At 49.5% G+C, this 17,993-nt stretch overlaps 7 protein-coding genes across 7 annotated transcripts; 4 read left to right on the top strand and 3 right to left on the bottom strand.

Annotated features, from left to right (window-relative positions):
- Window positions 1-2,899: 2,899 nt before the first annotated feature.
- Window positions 2,900-3,556, top strand: FIESC28_04894 (uncharacterized protein; the record flags this gene model as incomplete). Its single annotated transcript, XM_031159041.1, has 3 exons — window positions 2,900-3,108; window positions 3,172-3,388; window positions 3,440-3,556. The coding sequence occupies 3 exons, from the start codon at window positions 2,900-2,902 to the stop codon at window positions 3,554-3,556; spliced, it is 543 nt and encodes a 180-aa protein (XP_031016993.1).
- A 340-nt stretch (window positions 3,557-3,896) lies between these two features.
- Window positions 3,897-4,435, bottom strand: FIESC28_04893 (uncharacterized protein; the record flags this gene model as incomplete). Its single annotated transcript, XM_031159040.1, has 3 exons — window positions 3,897-4,226; window positions 4,282-4,317; window positions 4,379-4,435. 3 exons carry the CDS (start codon window positions 4,433-4,435, stop codon window positions 3,897-3,899), a joined length of 423 nt encoding a protein of 140 aa, XP_031016992.1.
- Window positions 4,436-4,825: 390 nt separating this feature from the next.
- FIESC28_04892 (uncharacterized protein) lies at window positions 4,826-6,263 on the top strand (the record flags this gene model as incomplete). Its single annotated transcript, XM_031159039.1, has 2 exons — window positions 4,826-5,071; window positions 5,136-6,263. The coding sequence occupies 2 exons, from the start codon at window positions 4,826-4,828 to the stop codon at window positions 6,261-6,263; spliced, it is 1,374 nt and encodes a 457-aa protein (XP_031016991.1).
- A 685-nt stretch (window positions 6,264-6,948) lies between these two features.
- On the top strand, window positions 6,949-9,928 carry FIESC28_04891 (uncharacterized protein; the record flags this gene model as incomplete). The annotated part of the gene is made up of 5 exons (XM_031159038.1): window positions 6,949-8,017; window positions 8,072-8,413; window positions 8,473-9,564; window positions 9,656-9,808; window positions 9,876-9,928. The coding sequence occupies 5 exons, from the start codon at window positions 6,949-6,951 to the stop codon at window positions 9,926-9,928; spliced, it is 2,709 nt and encodes a 902-aa protein (XP_031016990.1).
- Window positions 9,929-11,106: 1,178 nt separating this feature from the next.
- Window positions 11,107-13,665, top strand: FIESC28_04890 (uncharacterized protein; the record flags this gene model as incomplete). Its single annotated transcript, XM_031159037.1, has 3 exons — window positions 11,107-11,310; window positions 11,385-11,459; window positions 11,539-13,665. 3 exons carry the CDS (start codon window positions 11,107-11,109, stop codon window positions 13,663-13,665), a joined length of 2,406 nt encoding a protein of 801 aa, XP_031016989.1.
- Window positions 13,666-14,000: 335 nt separating this feature from the next.
- On the bottom strand, window positions 14,001-15,028 carry FIESC28_04889 (uncharacterized protein; the record flags this gene model as incomplete). The annotated part of the gene is made up of 3 exons (XM_031159036.1): window positions 14,001-14,704; window positions 14,757-14,918; window positions 14,968-15,028. The coding sequence occupies 3 exons, from the start codon at window positions 15,026-15,028 to the stop codon at window positions 14,001-14,003; spliced, it is 927 nt and encodes a 308-aa protein (XP_031016988.1).
- Window positions 15,029-15,750: 722 nt separating this feature from the next.
- FIESC28_04888 (uncharacterized protein) lies at window positions 15,751-16,753 on the bottom strand (the record flags this gene model as incomplete). Its single annotated transcript, XM_031159035.1, has 4 exons — window positions 15,751-15,930; window positions 16,003-16,298; window positions 16,411-16,496; window positions 16,743-16,753. 4 exons carry the CDS (start codon window positions 16,751-16,753, stop codon window positions 15,751-15,753), a joined length of 573 nt encoding a protein of 190 aa, XP_031016987.1.
- Between the last annotated feature and the right edge of the window lie 1,240 nt (window positions 16,754-17,993).

Raw genomic sequence — 17,993 nt, 5'->3', positions numbered from 1 at the left:
AAAAAAAAAAAAAAAAGACAAAGAATGCAAAAGCACACTTTTCGAGTCTGCGAGTCCGCTCAACCTCTCTCTCTGTTGAATTGACACTAGAAATTGAGCACTTCGTTATGAACAGGGAGCGAAGGAATCGGGAGGGGGTTCACCAGATTTTCAAGGCAGAATGACGAAGACGAATGCCATCAGGCAAGTAGCCTGGCACGCCTAACCAGTGGATGGCGGCTGAAGCTGGTTTGACTGGCTTCTGAGACGAGTCTTGATTGGTAAAGCCATAGCGGATCCAAGCAGATGGTGTGAAATTTAGCACACCTGGGCGCCACAAATACACGCCGCGTTTGGTGAAACGAGAGCCAACCTCCAGGCCAATCTGAGGCCGCCGAAGTAAGGCCCAGGGGAAATTGAAGTTTGGCGTTGTTTGGCTGTTATCCTCATTTCAAGTCATTGTTTTTATCGCGTGGCATCAGTGCGGATAGCCAATGCATTATTGCTTTGAAGCCTACGCGACTTTGACTATCATGGTTGTTAGATGTAAATAAAACCTGTCTGGGTTGATCTTGGCTTGACACTCGCAAAACAGATTAGAGTCAGAACCCAGGCTACTGACTACTACGTACCTAGATAAGAGCCAGGAACAGGTAAAAGAAAAGAAACATGTGCCTTTGATGATAGCCAGTAGAAAATATGAGAGCAGGCAAGTGCTGCATATCGAAGACGAAATGACCTTGATTATTGTTTCACTTTGCAAGTTTAGTCGACCCTTCTGTCACTCATAGAGTCGAATCCAATTAGGTATTAGCACTTGTCGCTGGTCAACATGGTTCTTCAGCACAGTCGCTTGCTCTTCTTTATCCCCTGGACTCATACTGTGTACGTGGCTGCCGCAGGACGGCAGGACGGCATATCCTTGTTGGGTCTCGATTGGACAAGTTCGCAGGGGGTAACTGTAGCTTTGTGTTCTTTGGCGCATGGCTCAGACCAATCACATGGGCCTGCGCAAAGAGCATTGCATCTGGGACTTGCGAGAGCTTCCATGATGGGATATGAGAGTGTGTTGCAAGCTGACTGCGTGATAATGATGAATCTGGTCGCGTCATCGCCTAGGAGCGATGATGCTACATTATGCGAACACCAATGCTGAGCAGATAGGAATCTTTTGATGGCTTACGGATACTCCATGTACGTATTGGTTCTGATGTTACCTGTTGAGTCTCGTCTGACAATCTGCTCAGAAACCCGACCTCAACCACATGTGTGCAACGATCTCTTATCACCATGGTGTCGTCTGTCTCGCGATGTTGCCCGTATTCGCACTTACGCTTGGCCGACTGGGGCATCGAATTGGTCCGCGTACACGTGAAGCCGCGTCGTACTCTTGGTCTCCAACTCCCCATTCTCGTCGTTTTCGAGTCTTGTTGCAGGTCCCGTTCCGTGTGGATTAGGTAGGTGCCCGAAAATGGATGAGATGCGTGATTGCCCAGCTTCGCACCGATAGTTTTCGTTGGACTGAATCATTTTCGCGACGAAACCTTAGCTTCGCACCATCAATAACGATAAGTTGTTAGAAAGGAAGCGGGGGAAGAGACTGCATTATGTACTGTAGCTTTGAATGCATACAGTGCGGCCCTGTGTGACGAGGATCAACTCGAGCGAGACCAGGGATTCACCCTGCCAGCAAACACGCGTGAGAATGCATTGTCCCAGATATGCGGATGCCATTCAGCTCACACCGAGGTCCACGAAGGGGCCAATCAACATAAGCGCAGTCAACTTTCCTTTCCCCTGGCTTGATTTACTCCTATAACAGATTGGAGATCGAAGCATTGGAGCCGAAGTGTCTCACCATTTTCCGTTTGGGTTACTTTCCAGACATTGCCGATGCAGAAGACAAACCACCCAGTCTCACCCTAGCATTTCAACGTCGTGTTCCGCCTCGTCTGCGTTTCACTCCGAGAGCAACAATCGAAATGTTCCTTCTTCATGCCCATCGCAAGCAACAGGTCACAATGAAAGTGGTAAATCAAAAATTACGCCCCCCATGGCCCCGAAGAGCAATGGAGTGCAGAGACGACTCCGCGGATGTGCAATGCAGGTCCTCTGCACTGAGAAAGCCGAATCTTGAACTGGCCTTCTCGGAACAAGGTAAGTATGATTTTTTGCAAATAGGTTGGAGGAAAAGCCGCATTATATAGAAGATACTGATTGAGGCCCGTGCGCGAGGTTGTCAGTCAAATGCCTCAGGTTCTGATGGATACGTGGACAGTGGGTTGCTGGGGCTGTGGCGCTAACCGTGAGTAAATAAACTCGAGAGGCTGGCATTGGATGCTTTTGGAATCGAAATGTTCCACCTCCGCATAAGCTAGGGGCAGGAACTCGGCGATTGCATAGAAATAAGCTACTGTAATGCAGCCACTCTGATTATGTTGAAGGTGACCAAAGTACGGATACAGTATTAGACAGTTACCCAGTTGCCTTTAAAAAAAAAATGTGAGGCTGATATATCCGTACCTGAGTCCTATAGATGTATCAGAATAACAACATTAGCGTCATTACGAGGTCAGTATCGCTAAGTTCCTTGCAATACACTCGAGTCTGCTTCCATGATACAAGAGGCACTTTGCTTGCTTAGTGCTCTCGGATACGGCCCGCGACTGCTTTTGCAGACTGCAAGGCGGTAAGGCATCAATTTCCAGCTGCTCTGGGCCAGTCGTTGAGACAAAGGGTGGAGCATCGGTCCCATGACGCATTCAACACTAAGCCACTCGCCATCCGCCATTCTACCTTGATAACGACTTCTTCCATCACTACAAAACGACTTTCATCAATATCATTGACCGCTTTGCATCGTTTTTGTAAACCATCCAACCTTCAAGACTCAGTCAACCACCAATTCATTCCAGGCGCGATGCGATTCTCTACTGTCACCGCCTGTCTGACTGCCTGCCTGGCGCCAGCGGCGGCTCTGAGCGTTCTTAATGGCAAGGCTCCCGAACTCACAATCAGCGACGACCTCAAGATTCCCGGCGATTCTCCTCTCGAGTTCTGTCCCGGAGACCACGCTGCCGATCTTATCAAGATCGACCGTGTTGATTTGTCTCCCAACCCTCCCAAGGCGTACGGCTAGGCTTACCCCTCTCATTGCGCGACTCACATGGCACGGTACTAACATGGCGATAGTGGCCAGGAACTCTTGATCAAGGCCAAGGGGTCAGTCAAGCAGAAGATTGAAGAGGGCGCCTACGTTCTCTTGACTGTCAAGTATGGTCTTATTCGTCTTATCAGCACCAAGGCCGATCTTTGCGAGCAGATTGGCAATGTCGACCTCAAGTGCCCCGTCGAAACTGGTGAAGTTGAAGTTACCAAGAGCGTAGACCTTCCTGCCGAGATCCCTCCTGTACGTGGACGTTCCTCACATGTTTAAGATGATTTCACTAACCCGTCGTAGGGCAAGTACACTGTGCTAGCCGATGTCTTCACTGTCGATGATGTGCAGATTACCTGCTTGACAGCAACCGTCACTTTCTCTCGTAGCAGCAAGGGTTTCTTTGGCAGCGATCTGTGATTGGGATTACAACGCACGCAACACACGCATGATGGCATGACTTACTGTTGAGCACGTTTCCACGGGTTTCTCTGTTAACGTTGGTTTTGGCGACTTTCTAGCTCATGTAGAGCATACTGCAGCGGCTTTAGAATCTATTTAGCATACTGATAAACAAGTCTTTTGCATTGTACTCCACCTCATTCCTCTGTATAGGCATTGCTCTGCACAACGTGACCAAGTCGAAAAGAAAACACAATACTGACTTGCGCGTCATATACGGCTGGGCTAATCGCCGTCCCTATGCTACGTTCGCTTCATTACTCCGAAACAAGTCCATGCACCGAATACAACCGTAGCTTTACTCTCCAAACAGGCGTCGCACTCGTCGCAATACACTATCCTTCTCGGGGTCGTAAGGGTGGTCTTTGCTTGGGATCTCCAACACAGCAGGGAAAGCCGCGGTGTATGTATCGATACGGTGTCGAATTCGGTCCGCAATCTGTATAATCATCAGTCTTGCAGCCAGATAGATGTGAAGCGAGAGTCTGACGTGTTGGTTGATGAGCACAATGCCGATATCTTTTCGTTCTTCGGTAAATCGGTCGAACGCGGCCTCGATGGCGGATGTGTCGGTCTTGCCGTCGACAACGAGGAAGTTCTTCTGGGCGTCGGCACCTGTGGTCACATGCTATATCATAAAATAAGCATACGGAATGTATGAGTGCAATGATTCAAGCACTCACGCCGATTCCTGCAAGAAGAAGACCAGTTACGGAGTCCTTGATTCGAGCTACGTCAGCGCAAAGCATCAAGCAGAGAGTCTTTCAACATGGCACATACTTCGTCGCCAATGACGGCGAGGAACTGGCGATCCTTGTAGTCTGCTTGCGAAGCCATATTGAGGACTGTTGGTTTGATTGTTATCTTGCTCCCCTTGTGGAGTTGGAAGCGCTAGGTTGGTTGTGCTTCAACTGAGATACCTTGCGCAGGAGGTCGGGCGCCTGAGGCTCCGCTCCGTGTCCGACTGCTCTTGCAGTGGAAGCTCTGACCATCCCCGCGGTGGACGCTGCAGCCTCCACTGCATCCCTACTGGTCGACTAGGCAGACTAATATAGAACAAAGAATTGGACCTGGTCCTCAGCAACAAGACTTTCAAAGTAAACAATCTCTGGCCAGGCTCTCGCCATCTCTTTCTCTTTGTCGTTTCTACATCGACTCAGGGTCCAAGTCCCACATCGCGATCGCTATCATCGACTTTTTAAGACAACAAATAGTCGTTCCGTCGAGATGCCACGCCTAGTACGCCGGCAGCCGCTCAGAGAGCGCATCATGGCTTCTCTGAACCCCATGGACTTCCTGCTTTGGTTATCAGAAGAACTTGAGACGAGAGACTGGGACTCAGCTACCGCAGGAACACAACTAGGCCTAGCCATGAACTTTGTGTTTTTGATTGCGCGCGCCAATTCAAGTTCTTCTACCAAGAGTGATGACGTTTTCAGCGACGAGACAAGTTCTGGCTGGATTTCGTTCTTTGTAAGTATTCTGCTCCTCAATATTGCCTCCAAGGCCTTGATGCTAATCGCCTGTTTCTTCAAAGGTTTATCCCCTCGTTTGGATTCTCGCTGCGTTCTCGTTTACCAACGCCTTCTATACGATCACACGAACTCGCAAGTACCGACTCTTTCTAGCCAAGGTCGATAAGCCGCTTTCAACACCATCTGCACGTCGCGTAAAAGTCAGCCAGTCCAGCGCATCACCTTCAACACCCCTAAGCTACCTCGCGAATTTGATAACACCTGAATCTGCGGAGTCGCGAGCGTACCCTGATAAGACGTCGGATGTTTGGGAGTTGTCAGTCTGGGATCCTCTCCCAGTCTCGTTGCGGCTCGCTTGTCTCTTCGGGCCTGGTCACATCCTTATTTACATGATCTTCCTTCCTCTTGCTCCCCTGGATCCCCGACCGAGCGTGACGGTTCTCAACACGTTGCTCCTGCAAGTACTTGTATCTGCTCAGCTTCTCTTCTTCTGCTCTCGTTTTGCGCAGCAAGCTAAGGATAAAGCCGTCATTCAGGAGCAAGTGATGAGAGAGTATGACACCAAGTTTGTTCACCCTCGTCTTCACCCTACTGTCCGCGATATTGGAACACAGTTCTCTATGGATCAGCCCAACGACTACAAGGAATTTGTTCAGACTGGTACCCCTACAGTCCAGATTCGGCACGGCTTTCAGACTCACTCTAACCCATATACTGGGTCTAACGATGCCCCTGAGGATCGATCTGTTACACCAACCTCCAACAACGTCTTGAAGCCACGCATGTTTACGCCTCCTACGGCAACCCGACGCTCGGAAGCCTTCCGGCCTGCTACTAATCAAAGAAGTGTCGTGCCTCGTCAAAGTCTGCCTTCAGGTTATACATCGACGGGCACCTCTTCAGGGGCTCAGGGAATCAACTTTGGCGGAAACATGGGCATTCATAGCCACAACAAATCACCGCTAAAAAAGGCTACAAGCTTGCATGAGTTGAATCCTGAAGGGGCTGCATCTCCGCGTAACTCGCGAGAAATGGCAGCATATGAACAACGAAACTGGGGAGCGGCCACCCCATCTAAGAAGCCAGAGAGCCGTCGATTGGTAGGCTCAAAACTTAATGGCGGTGGTAATCCTTTTGCTGGACTAAACAGGGAGCGAGCACCACCAGAGAGCCGCCGTCACCTGTTCTAACGTTGGCTCGTCCTTGCTTCTTTTATTTACCATGTACCTGGTCAACTGTATCATAATATGTATTATGCTTGGTGGCAGAAATTGGCGTTAACTTATGGCTTTTGAATAATAATTTGTTAATACCCGTTCTCCTGAATGTCAGGTGAGTAACAGAAGGATTGTCCTCTAAGGCCTAGACTGCCATAATAAACAGCCTAAGTGCTGGTCCTAGCTGGCATAGAGTGATACAATTATTTCATCTCCTTTGCTTTCGGGGGTCAGTTCTTCTGATATCCTTAGGACTGTCTGCTCGACGCGGTTAAGCTTCACGTCCCCGAGATAGGAAAAGTAGACGGATCCGTTTTCAATGAATCACATCTCAGTGAAATATATCATGGTGTGGCGATTGGTAGTAGCGTGCCATCATCGCGGCTTCCTTCGATGTTGCTGGAACGTCGGGAAAGCAACTGCGTTCCAGCAGTTCAAGTCGACCTACCTGCCCTCAAAGTACCGGAAACATCTACTGAAACATCAATGTGCGACCCTTGAGGCAATCGACTGGTCCCTAACTTACAACCTCCTTTGAAGCCGAGTTTCCTACTAATTCATAGCGAGTATTCCGCCTAATTCCATATCTTCGACAACAGTTTAACATTAAATGGCATGGTAACGCACTGGAATCATCAACAGTTACCTCTACACAAAGATGCCGGACGAACCACACTGGTCATCTATTCGACATGGAAGAGCCTCAAATGAACAGCCGCCTGACTCTGCGCCTTCGCGAAACCTTCCTCGTGCTACCAATGAGTTCAATCGGAGACTCACACTAGGGGATATAGGCGAGTGGTTGAAAGAGAGGCAGGAACCTGCTCCGAGTGTGACACTGGGGGACGTAGGGGCTTGGTTCAAGAGGAAACTTCCAAGTCATCGTCCAGAAAAGGGGGGAACGCTAAGAAACAAGAACAACTGGGTCAATCAAGAATCGAATGGCATCGATATCTCACAGTCCGCATCCAAAGATACCAATCATCCACCTACAAGCTCACTCCCTCCAGAACAACGGCTCTCAGCCACCAATCATCGCACTGGACAACGAAGTAGAACAGGCGGTTCAGATCGTCTGATGGATTGGAACACGCCCAAGAATCTAAGTGAAGCATTGCCAGAGTCCAAACCATCCGAAGGAAAGGCGACCGCGGCTCAGAAGCCATCTACCCGTCGGAAATGGCTGAACCGAAGCAGCAAGCGCAATCAACAGACTAGGGGTGACAGTATAAAATCCAAGGAAGACAAACGGGAACAGGCGCGGGGAAACACTACAGAACCACAGCCGTTCGTCCCAGCTACTCAAATGATGCCTGATATACTCGAAGTTCTTGATGCTGCGAGGAAAGCGAGGACAAAGGCACGGGATGAACGAGAAAGCCTGAAAGAAAGTGGAGATTATCTTGGAGTTCAAGGCATCAACCCACAAACTGGTGTTTTGGATCTTACATCAGACAGTGGAGAGAGTGGTTTGAGTTTAAGAACAGAGCAAAAGCTTGCAAAACTCGAGGACCAGGCCAAAAATGCGACTTCAGCTGTGAAAAGAAAAGAAGCCGAAACCGAGATTGTCAAGATTCACCTCGATCGTGACGTTGACAAGCTACGGCGTCGAGAGGAAACCGAGAAACGACTCAAATGGCGAAGGGGAACCCATCAGTGGTCATCAGTGCAGGAGCCTGATTTGAGTCCTATCGCCCAGTCATACAGAAGCACCTCAGACCTGTCAAGTCAGTACCTGTCTATTTTGCCTCGACCTGTTTACTAATTATTCCCTGATACAGAGCGCAAGTTGCGTCGTGATCACGACGTGACGAAGCAACAAGATCTTATAGATTTGGACGTTGTTGATAAGAAGCGAAGCGAAGGGCAGCCATTCGGTATAGCAGTCATGACCAATTCTCATACCAGAGAAAGTGCGCATTCATCCGACACGGTAGTCAAGACTCCTCATCGACGCGGGTCTGCGGATATCTATTCTGCAGCCTTTGAGCCTTTTGAAAGCGACAAAAGTTCTCATAGCATGGACAAGCTTGGGCTGGATAGAGACCTGTTCGCAGAGCATGATGTTAGGCCCTCGACAATTCATGCGCAGGCACCAAGTGATTTGTTGTCGGAGATCACTGGTGAGAAGGAAGTAAAAGAAGCCAACAACAACGCAACTTTCGACTCTTTTTTAGCCAAGAGCCAAAGAACGGAAGTAGAGCCAGGGGGGACAGAAATACTCTGGGCACGAACCAACAATCAGATATCACCAGATCTCTTGACGACAAGCCCTTCAGTAGTCAACCACGACAACGGCCTAACCTTGACGAAGAGCGAATGCGAGACGCCAAGTCGCCGGGAGGACATTCTGCGAAAACACTTCATGCAAGATTCGACGACAAGCCACCAGAGATTCACTATCCACCCGACAGTGCTGAAACCAACCGTACTAGAATCCCTCGAAAACAAGTGCCGACATACACCAATCCTGATAAGTCGCGAATAGAACCCGCACCTAATGGAAAGCCCAGAAGTAGAACGGAATTGGGAACATTTGAAGATGGTCAGCTCAGAGCCGCCGCCAATGATCCATCTTCTCCAGAGGCCTCAAGCGTTAAGAGTTGGGACGATAGCCGACCCACTACTCCAGAAAGAGGCAGAGCGGTCAGTGATTCGAGATCGCCTCACCGCTCTGCCAGCGTGCACAGCAGAGGCGACAGCGTGGCTTGGGCTGCGAAATCTACCCAAGACAGCCAAAGAAATACAAGACTGCGAGGAAATAATCAGAAAGAATCTTCCTCAACTCAAAATGTTGTACCAAACGATACTCGAGATCAAAGATCACGGCAACCACCAGATCTGCGCACAGAGCACGGATCAAGACACCGTGAACAGATACGAGATCAAGGAGGCGTATGCATCCATAAACACCACCACTACTGGGTGCGTCCAGACAGCTTCGATATTCCCCTCGAAAGGGCCCCGAAGTCAAGAGAGTGTCCATCACAAGCGCAGACTCAACCGGGTTATCCGGAACCTACGATACTTCGGGACGACACCAAGCAATTCGGACATCTCCCAGACAAATCGTGGGCTGAATCCATTGCCGAAATCGAGGTCTCTGGAAGAGATACCAGTGACCGATACTATGTTCGAGAGCCCTCAGGCGTCTTCGAATCAAGGACCACAGGTGCAAATGTGCAACAACATGGGACCACAAGCAAGAATGTCAGCAACGCAGCACCGATGCAGCAGTTTGTCAGCATTCACCTGCACGGCAGACCGCAAGGATGTCAGAGGGGAGAAGACCGATCAAGGTGTTGTTTGGAAAGAAAGGACTCAACTGGACAACGGATATCATCTATCGGACATACATCGTACAGGTCTGAGCGAAACCGTAACGAATCCGGGAGCGCAAACGTCCGGCGGACTTCAGGAACATCAGGACGCCGAAGAAGACACCGCAGATCTTTCCAGTGACATATCTCATATGAATGAGAGGGGAGGGTTGTGGAATGCCATCAAGGAGTTCGTGTGTACGATTTTCGAGTACGGCATATTGCTGTTGAGGTTGTACTTCAATACTGTAAGACCTGTGTTCAGTGTCAGGTCTTCGTATTGGAGATGCTCCAGCCAGGAAGACTGCGGCTGGATGAATTTGGTGAGCATTTGTCTCGCGTTACCACTGATATTCGGGTTCTCGATGGTATTAGTGTGGAGTATGGAGTTGACGGTCATCACATTAAAGTGCATGGATGATGACTGGGATTGCGTTGTAGATCAAGCCTTGGCTATGTTTCGGCGAGGCTTGACGGGAGTTTACCTCGACGACTAGACAACGGCCCGGTAGACATGCAAGAAGAGACCGGTGACCGGTGCCGGCGAGTCGAAGTAGGCAGGGTATGGTGGGGCGGTGTCAGTATCAGTGTTCAGCCCATCTCGCAAACTGGGGCAAGGCCATGGGCCGATGGCGGATGCGGAGGATGGTAAAAATAGACGATTACATGATTAGACTATATGTTTCTACGGCACAGAATTAATAAGAGTACATTATTAGCAGCTATGGCCGTTATTCACGGCATCAATCATTTTATTCTTCTTCGCCAGTGCTGTAAGGACCTGTTCGGCTTTGAAAAAGAACTGTTGAAATAAATTAGCTAATTAACAAGTGCCCAGAACTCGGCATTGAGCACTACGAAGCAATTGATGTCGTAATTAGACCAGGATAGAGCCGTGGAGTTTCAAGAAGGGTTAAGCTAAATATTAATCGGAGCTCTTGGACTTTTGACATCGGAGGTTGAAAAAGTGGCGATCGGCCGGTATGATCGGAGCTCTAAACCAATCACTGTCGCTCATTTAACAATCAGTGCAGGCAAGAGCTGCGGGTCTACCCCGCGCTGGCGCCCGTCCTGGGGCTTCCTTCCATTTTACGGATTCTGAGCTTCAATTGTTGGCGGCCGCAAACGGACCCCTCCGATCATCGGCGCCTACCTACCATTTCTATGAAGCTCATGGAATTGGACAGGAGAGGGGGGCGCTGATGAATTTTTGTTGATAAACCCAGAGACAGAACGCCTTCTTTTCCAATTCCAGACCATTTTCCTGTTTTCTTCCCTTTTCAGCTTCAAACTATATCTCCATTTTCACTCTTCCCTTCCCAGAAGAGAGTTCCAACTTCTTCTCTTCTCTCCTATCCTCTCTCCCTTATACCTCAACAACCAGCAAACGACATCCTCTCAATCGGCATAGTTCCATTCCATTACAGCACAGCTCTGGACCCTTTGCTTTGATATAGTACTCAACTTTCTCGCTCAACGCGACCCCTATCATCAAAATGCCTGCTCCCGTGGGTACTCCTCAGACTCTTTACGACAAGGTCTTCTCGGCACATATTGTGGACGAGAAGCTTGATGGCACAATTCTTCTCTACATCGGTATGTCTCTCTCTCTTTCTCTGTGCTTCATTGTGTCTATGAGCAGTATGGCTGACAAAAGTTGGTCAAAAGACCGACATCTGGTCCACGAAGTGACATCACCAGTAAGTTTAAGCCCCGTTTAAAGGATCGGCATTGGCTTTGCTTTTGACCACCCGCTAACCACAATCGCCAATAGCAAGCTTTCGAAGGCCTCGAGAATGCAGGCCGAAAGGTCCGAAGACCAGATTGTACTCTGGCTACCACTGATCACGTAGGACCTACCCATTGAACTGGAAGCCAACTTACAGTTGGCGATTATCAAGGAACCTTGCTAACCCCGGACCTTGCAGAATGTCCCCACAACTTCCCGCAAAGCACTGAAGGATATTGCTTCTTTCATCGAGGAGGACGATTCGCGAACACAATGTGTTACCCTGGAGGAGAACGTTAAGAAATTTGGTGTCACATATTTCGGTCTAGGCGACAAGCGACAGGGTATTGTCCACATCATTGGTCCCGAGCAAGGCTTTACTCTCCCTGGAACCACCGTCGTGTGCGGTGACAGTCACACTTCGACACATGGCGCCTTCGGTGCTCTGGCCTTCGGTATTGGTACCAGTGAGGTCGAGCACGTTCTTGCTACTCAGTGCCTGATCACCAAGCGCAGCAAGAACATGAGAATACAAGTCGACGGTGAACTGGCCCCCGGTGTCAGCTCAAAAGATGTTGTTCTCCACGCCATCGGTCAAATCGGTACTGCTGGAGGTACCGGTGCTGTTATCGAGTTTTGTGGATCCGTCATCCGCAACTTGAGCATGGAGGCCCGTATGTCCATCTGCAACATGTCTATTGAGGGAGGTGCCCGTGCTGGTATGGTTGCTCCTGACGAGATTACTTTCGAGTACCTCAAGGGTCGTCCACTGGCCCCCAAGTATGGCTCTGAGACTTGGAATAACGCCGTTGCCTACTGGAAGTCTCTCCAATCCGACCCTGGCGCCAAGTACGATATTGATGTCTTCATCGATGCCAAAGACATCGTCCCTACCCTGACCTGGGGAACCAGTCCCGAGGACGTCGTGCCCATTACTGGTTCCGTCCCCGATCCTGAGACCTTCAGCACCGAGAGCAAGAAGGCTGCTGGTCGCCGCATGCTTGAGTACATGGGTCTGACCGCTGGAACACCAATGGAGGATATTCCTGTCGACAAGGTCTTTATTGGGTCTTGCACAAACGCCCGTATTGAAGACTTGCGGGCTGCTGCCAACGTTGTCAAGGGCCGCAAGGTTGCTGACAACATCAAGCGAGCCATGGTGGTTCCTGGTTCTGGTCTTGTCAAGGCTCAGGCTGAGGAAGAGGGTCTTGATCAAATCTTTGTCGAGGCGGGTTTCGAGTGGCGAGAGGCTGGTTGCAGTATGTGTCTGGGTATGAACCCTGATATTCTGGCTCCCAAGGAGCGATGTGCCAGTACTTCCAACCGAAACTTTGAGGGTCGACAAGGTGCTCTCAGCCGAACTCATCTTATGTCTCCTGTCATGGCTGCCGCTGCCGCTCTTGTTGGCAAGCTTGCCGATGTGCGCAAGCTGTCGCACTACACCCACCAATCGGCCTTCAAGCCTCGTGAGCTTCCTGCTGAGGAGCCTCACGTCGACGAGCGAACCAAGGATGACTCCGAGGAGCGCGACCTGATCGGTGATCAGCCTCAGGATTCCCAGCCCCATACTAACACCCTGGTTAGCCCTGCCGGTGCCGCTTCTGGTCTGCCTAAATTCACTATCTGGAAGGGCACTGCCGCTGCTCTGGACCGATCTAACGTCGACACCGATGCCATCATCCCCAAGCAGTTCCTCAAGACCATTAAGCGAACGGGTCTCGGAAATGCTCTCTTCTATGAGCTCCGATATAAGGAGGATGGATCTGAGAACCCCGATTTTGTCTTGAACCAGGAGCCTTTCCGCAAGACCAAGACTTTGGTTGTTACTGGACCCAACTTTGGATGCGGTAGTTCTCGCGAGCACGCCCCTTGGGCGCTTCTTGACTTCGGCATCAAGTGTATCATTGCTCCCTCTTTCGCCGATATCTTCTTCAACAACACTTTTAAGAACGGCATGCTGCCTATCCGCATCGATAACAAGAGCGATCTGGATGCCATTGCCGCCGAAGCCCGCGCAAACCGAGACATTGAGGTCGACCTGCCCAACCAGCTTATCAAGAACGCCGCTGGCGAGACCATCTGCTCATTTGATGTGGAGGAGTTCCGCAAGCACTGCCTGGTCAACGGCCTCGATGATATTGGCCTGACCATGCAACAGGAAGACAAGATTGCCGAGTTTGAGCGAAGCATGACACAGAACACTCCATGGCTCGATGGCACTGGTTACCTGAAGCGTCCTGGACAAGGTGGAAAGCTGGCTGCTAAAGCTGTGCCAGTTCCCAAGACGAATCGCGGTGAGGAGAAGAAGGAGCCTCTCGAATGGTAATCTAGGGATGATGAATTGGAATTTAAAATGACTTTACGGCGAAGTGGGACATGTGAGGATTAGCATTGGGTTTATGTTATTTCGAATCTTTGGCTGGGCCGGATAACAAAAGGGGTTGCTGACTCTGTCCACCTTGGTGGATGAAAAGTACCAAAAATCAGGAGTAGACACAATGTCAGTACTCCCAACGAGTTTATGAATCAACGCAATTACAATGAAATCAAGCAGTATGACTATGAGAAACTTTGATGTAATGTGCTGATAAATGCCGCCGGGCTAAACAGTGTACGTAATCGCTACTCCTATAAAAAGATATCTTGGCTACGTATACGTGACTATTGACTTCGTCCGAGTTCCTCACGGAGTATGCCAACATGCACGACAAATCCAGCTGTTGATCGTAGCTCTTCGGGTAGCACGTTGTCAGAGACTCTCCAGACATGGAACGAGGCTGAGAACGCTTTGAGCCACGACTCAAATACCTCGTCGCTGCGGAGCTGTTGCCCAATAACACAGAGGCAAGGTCTTCTTTCATCGCTATCAGCAAGTGCAGGATCAGAGAGTCGCAGGCGACATGCATCTGCGCATGTCTGAACGAAGGGATCTACGAGAGCATAGTTGTATACGCAATCACAAGCAACGACCGCATCAAAGCTTCCGGCCTCGTCAGAACCCACTAAAGAAGGCGTAACTTCGTCGGTCTCCCAATCGAGCGTTGTGAAGCGAATGTTGTGCTGGGGAGCTGCAGGGCTATGGGCATTGCGCTTCTTCCTGCCGCGACCGCCTATGGGTGTAGATGTGCCTGAGCTAAATGCCGATGAAAAGTTCTCGTCGATATTTCTCTGGAGAAGGCGCTGGACATAAGACTGGTCGGTCAGAACGTAGCGAGCCACACGCGGACCGAGGGCTAGAGCACTCAGGGGTGATATGCCACAGCCCAGCTCAAGGATGGAGGCGTTTGTGAGATTGATGTTGGCGAGAATAGGGTTGGAAGGAGATGAGAGCCAGGTAGCGAATGTGGGTGCTATCTTCCAGATAACTATGCATTAACTCAGTATTATGTTTGCCTCTTGGTGTACAATGAAACTGACCTGCTCCAGTTGTACCACCTGATCGTGAAGATGAGAGAACAGTAGGGGACTGATGTATAGTGAAGTCCCGGTCACCGACTGATACATCGACTGAAGTAGCGCGAGCATCTATGAATCCAAGGTTCATGGACGGTATAGGCTGAGCATACAGATAAAAGGTTTCTATTCTTGTTAGTGAGGTTGGCATTTGAGTGAATAAGCTTGTACTCACCTTCTTCAGCATCTTGAACTTCTGGCTCTAAATTCGTAAGGAGGTTATTGAGAAACTCCATAACTCAGACTTGCAATATGGATTTGATGTGAAGAGTTGTACATGTACCAGGCCTTGCTTTTTGCTTGTTTGCAATGAGATGGAATAAGGAAGTGGTGTATTTCATTTGAAGATTCCATAAAAGAGATGGCACTTAATTACCTACCTAGTCAAATTTGAGCGTCAAGTGCAAATGCAAGTGGACCCCGGTTCTTTCAAATCTAGATCAGTGATTTTTCAGTTGGATGCTTTTGTAGACTCTGTTTGATAAAAACTACTGCTTCTGACCGTGATATTTCAGATGATGCAGCAGCTCACTCAGTGATGAATACTAGGTACCCTATTACTCAATTCAAGCAAGACCTCCTTCCCAACTAAGCCAAAGCTGTAGGGTAGCCTGCGTCATCCTGAGGATAACCAAGCATCCATATCTTAAGCCAGATACATGACCTGGCCGACGAATGTTCACAAGCGAAGACAAAGGCAGAGGGACAGCCTTAGTTGGAAAATTGCACATCGATTTATTTCATAAGGTAATCATAGACCTCTCCAAGACCTTCGCAAAACAAGAGGCCGCACCCTTGTGTCAAGGGCAAACAGGAAAAGCAAAAAGACAAAAGCTCCTTACACTCCTGGCCAACTATGGCATCCATGGGTCCTTCTTTTCATTCATATTTGTTTCTCTTCCCTGTACTCGTCTTGTTCATGTTTTGCATACCGCTGCCAGCGGAATCTCCGCTTCTCCTACACCAAGCCGTCATAGAGGGATAGCGCTGAGACGATGGTTTCGTCACGTTTGCTGCCCTCCTTAAACTCCTCCATATCTAGGCTGCCGTTCTCGTCCTTGTCCATCATGCGGAAGATCTTCTTTACTCGCTTCTCGGGGGTATCTTCGTCTTCGGGTAACTTGACCATGGAACCGACCTAAAGCACAGTTAGTCGGGGCTTTTGTGTCTCTCATAACTCAGCTGATGAGAGCAGCAAGTGAAAACTTACCATCTTGTAGATAGCCTCGACAATCTTGAGCATCTCGTCGTAGCTAATCTTGCCATCGCCGTCAATGTCATACAGCTGGAAAGCCCAATCCAGTTTGTCCTCCATCTTGCCTCTGCTGGTGACACTCAGCGCACAGATGAACTCCTTAAAGTCGATAGTGCCGGACTTGTCGCTGTCGAATACGTTGAAGACATAATCGGCGAATGAGCTCGGATCCCCGAAGGGAAAGAATTGTCTGTAGATCTTCTGGAACTCCTCCTTGGTGAGAGTACCCGACGGGCAATCCTTAAGGAAACCTAGTGCTAATATTAGGCAACTATTCTCTTGCAACAAAAGGGTGTCGAGGTTTGGTGTGCGGGCAGTGCAGTGCAAAGCACGCAGGAGGCCTCGTGAGCGACATCAACGTACCCTTGTACCATTGCTGCAACTCCTTCTTGTCGAAATGGGTTGATTTTTGAAGCTCAGCAAGTTGATCTTGAGAGAGCTTGGACTGTCTGAATAAGCACAAAGATGGTTAGTAATGAGCTATGATTGTGACAAGGTCGATCCCAAAGAATAATGACGTCGGTCCCTAGCTTCCGTGGGGATCCGAGTTTGACAAATGCGCTTGCGCCCGATGAGATTCTGGCTACAAGTGACGCAACGTGACCCCGATGGCATGGAGGCGACAAATAGCGGGACAACGATGTGAAGCGAAGCGACTCGCAACAAGAACAGAAATGCGCCAGGAGCAAACTTACGATTTACCCATGACGTTGGAGAGTTGGGGTTGTTGTTGGCGAGTGTAGAGGTAGAGAGCGCGAATTGCGCGATGCTTGAGCCAAAGTTGGACGGCTTGGAGAGTCTTTTACTCGAAAGAAACGAGAGAATGGAAATCAAGTCGCCAAAGCCAAGGATACTCTCGGCCTATTGAAGTGTCGCCCACGGAGACGAGGTATTGGAGAAAGGCGACGTCAATATCGAAATCGAGGTCGAGAAGATTGGGGAGGAAATAGGTTACGTCGAAGTCGGAGCGCGGAGGCGAAGGTAGGGATGAAAGCGAAGCGCCTGGTGAGGGGCTAGTAGCCAGTGGTTAAGCTCTCAGGGTCGTGTACAGTACTGTAGTGCGGTGCGGTGCGAGAGTTGAAGCGGGAGAAGAGCCCAGTCGCGAGAGTTTGTTAGGACAAGTAATAGAGAGAAGAGGAGAGGAGAGGATCAAGTAGTTCAAGGGGAAAGAGGAACAAGAAAGGTAAAGCAAAAAAGTGATGCAGGTGAGTTGAGTATAGATGGAATAATTGGCATGGAAGCTACATAAAGCACTAAGGTCCAGAACCAGTACCTATTAGACTCGGGCTAGAGGTGGAGGTCACTCACTGCCTTGAAAGGAGTGGACAGTTGAGTGATAGCCGGGCAAGGTTGAGCAAGGGTGGGAAAGAGCCGACCCCGACACTCACTCAACACGAGGACGAGGATGAGGCGACGGGACATACACAAACCCCGCCGGAGCAAGATCGATCCACTACTTAGGTACCTAGAGGTAGGGGGTTTCCAGGGCATCCACCCTCAGTCCAGGTGCTCTGCTGACCACAGTTTAGGGGTCTCAGTGCGGTATCAGACACGCAAGGTATGCCCTGGGCAGCCCACCTCACTTCCATTTCCATAGTGGGGGCGGGGTTGTGGAAGTTTAGAGGTTCCAGAGCCTGTAAATCGACACACTCCCATGAATATATCACAATCTTATTGGTCAGTCGTGATTTTATGCTACTCGACCCGGTAGAAATCTGGTTTTCCATCAATGTTTCCATTCCAGTTTCCAATGACGAGTCGAAACTACTATACCTAACATAATAGGATCCATATCATGACTGGAATCCACCATTTTACACGATTATACATTTCCCCGCCAGAAGAACACAGTCCCTTCAAAATAACAAAGATTCATGGATTCATATAATCAGCTGCCTCTTTGAGAAGATACAGTGTCTGTACCAATGACAGTAGCTACAGCAACC

This window comes from Fusarium coffeatum (genome assembly GCF_003316985.1).
Source record: "Fusarium coffeatum strain FIESC_28 chromosome Unknown BRIP53273_contig_106, whole genome shotgun sequence".
NCBI lineage: Eukaryota > Fungi > Ascomycota > Sordariomycetes > Hypocreales > Nectriaceae > Fusarium > Fusarium coffeatum.
The sequence above is the reverse complement of the archived record's forward strand: the minus strand, read 5'-3'. Positions and strand labels throughout refer to the sequence as shown.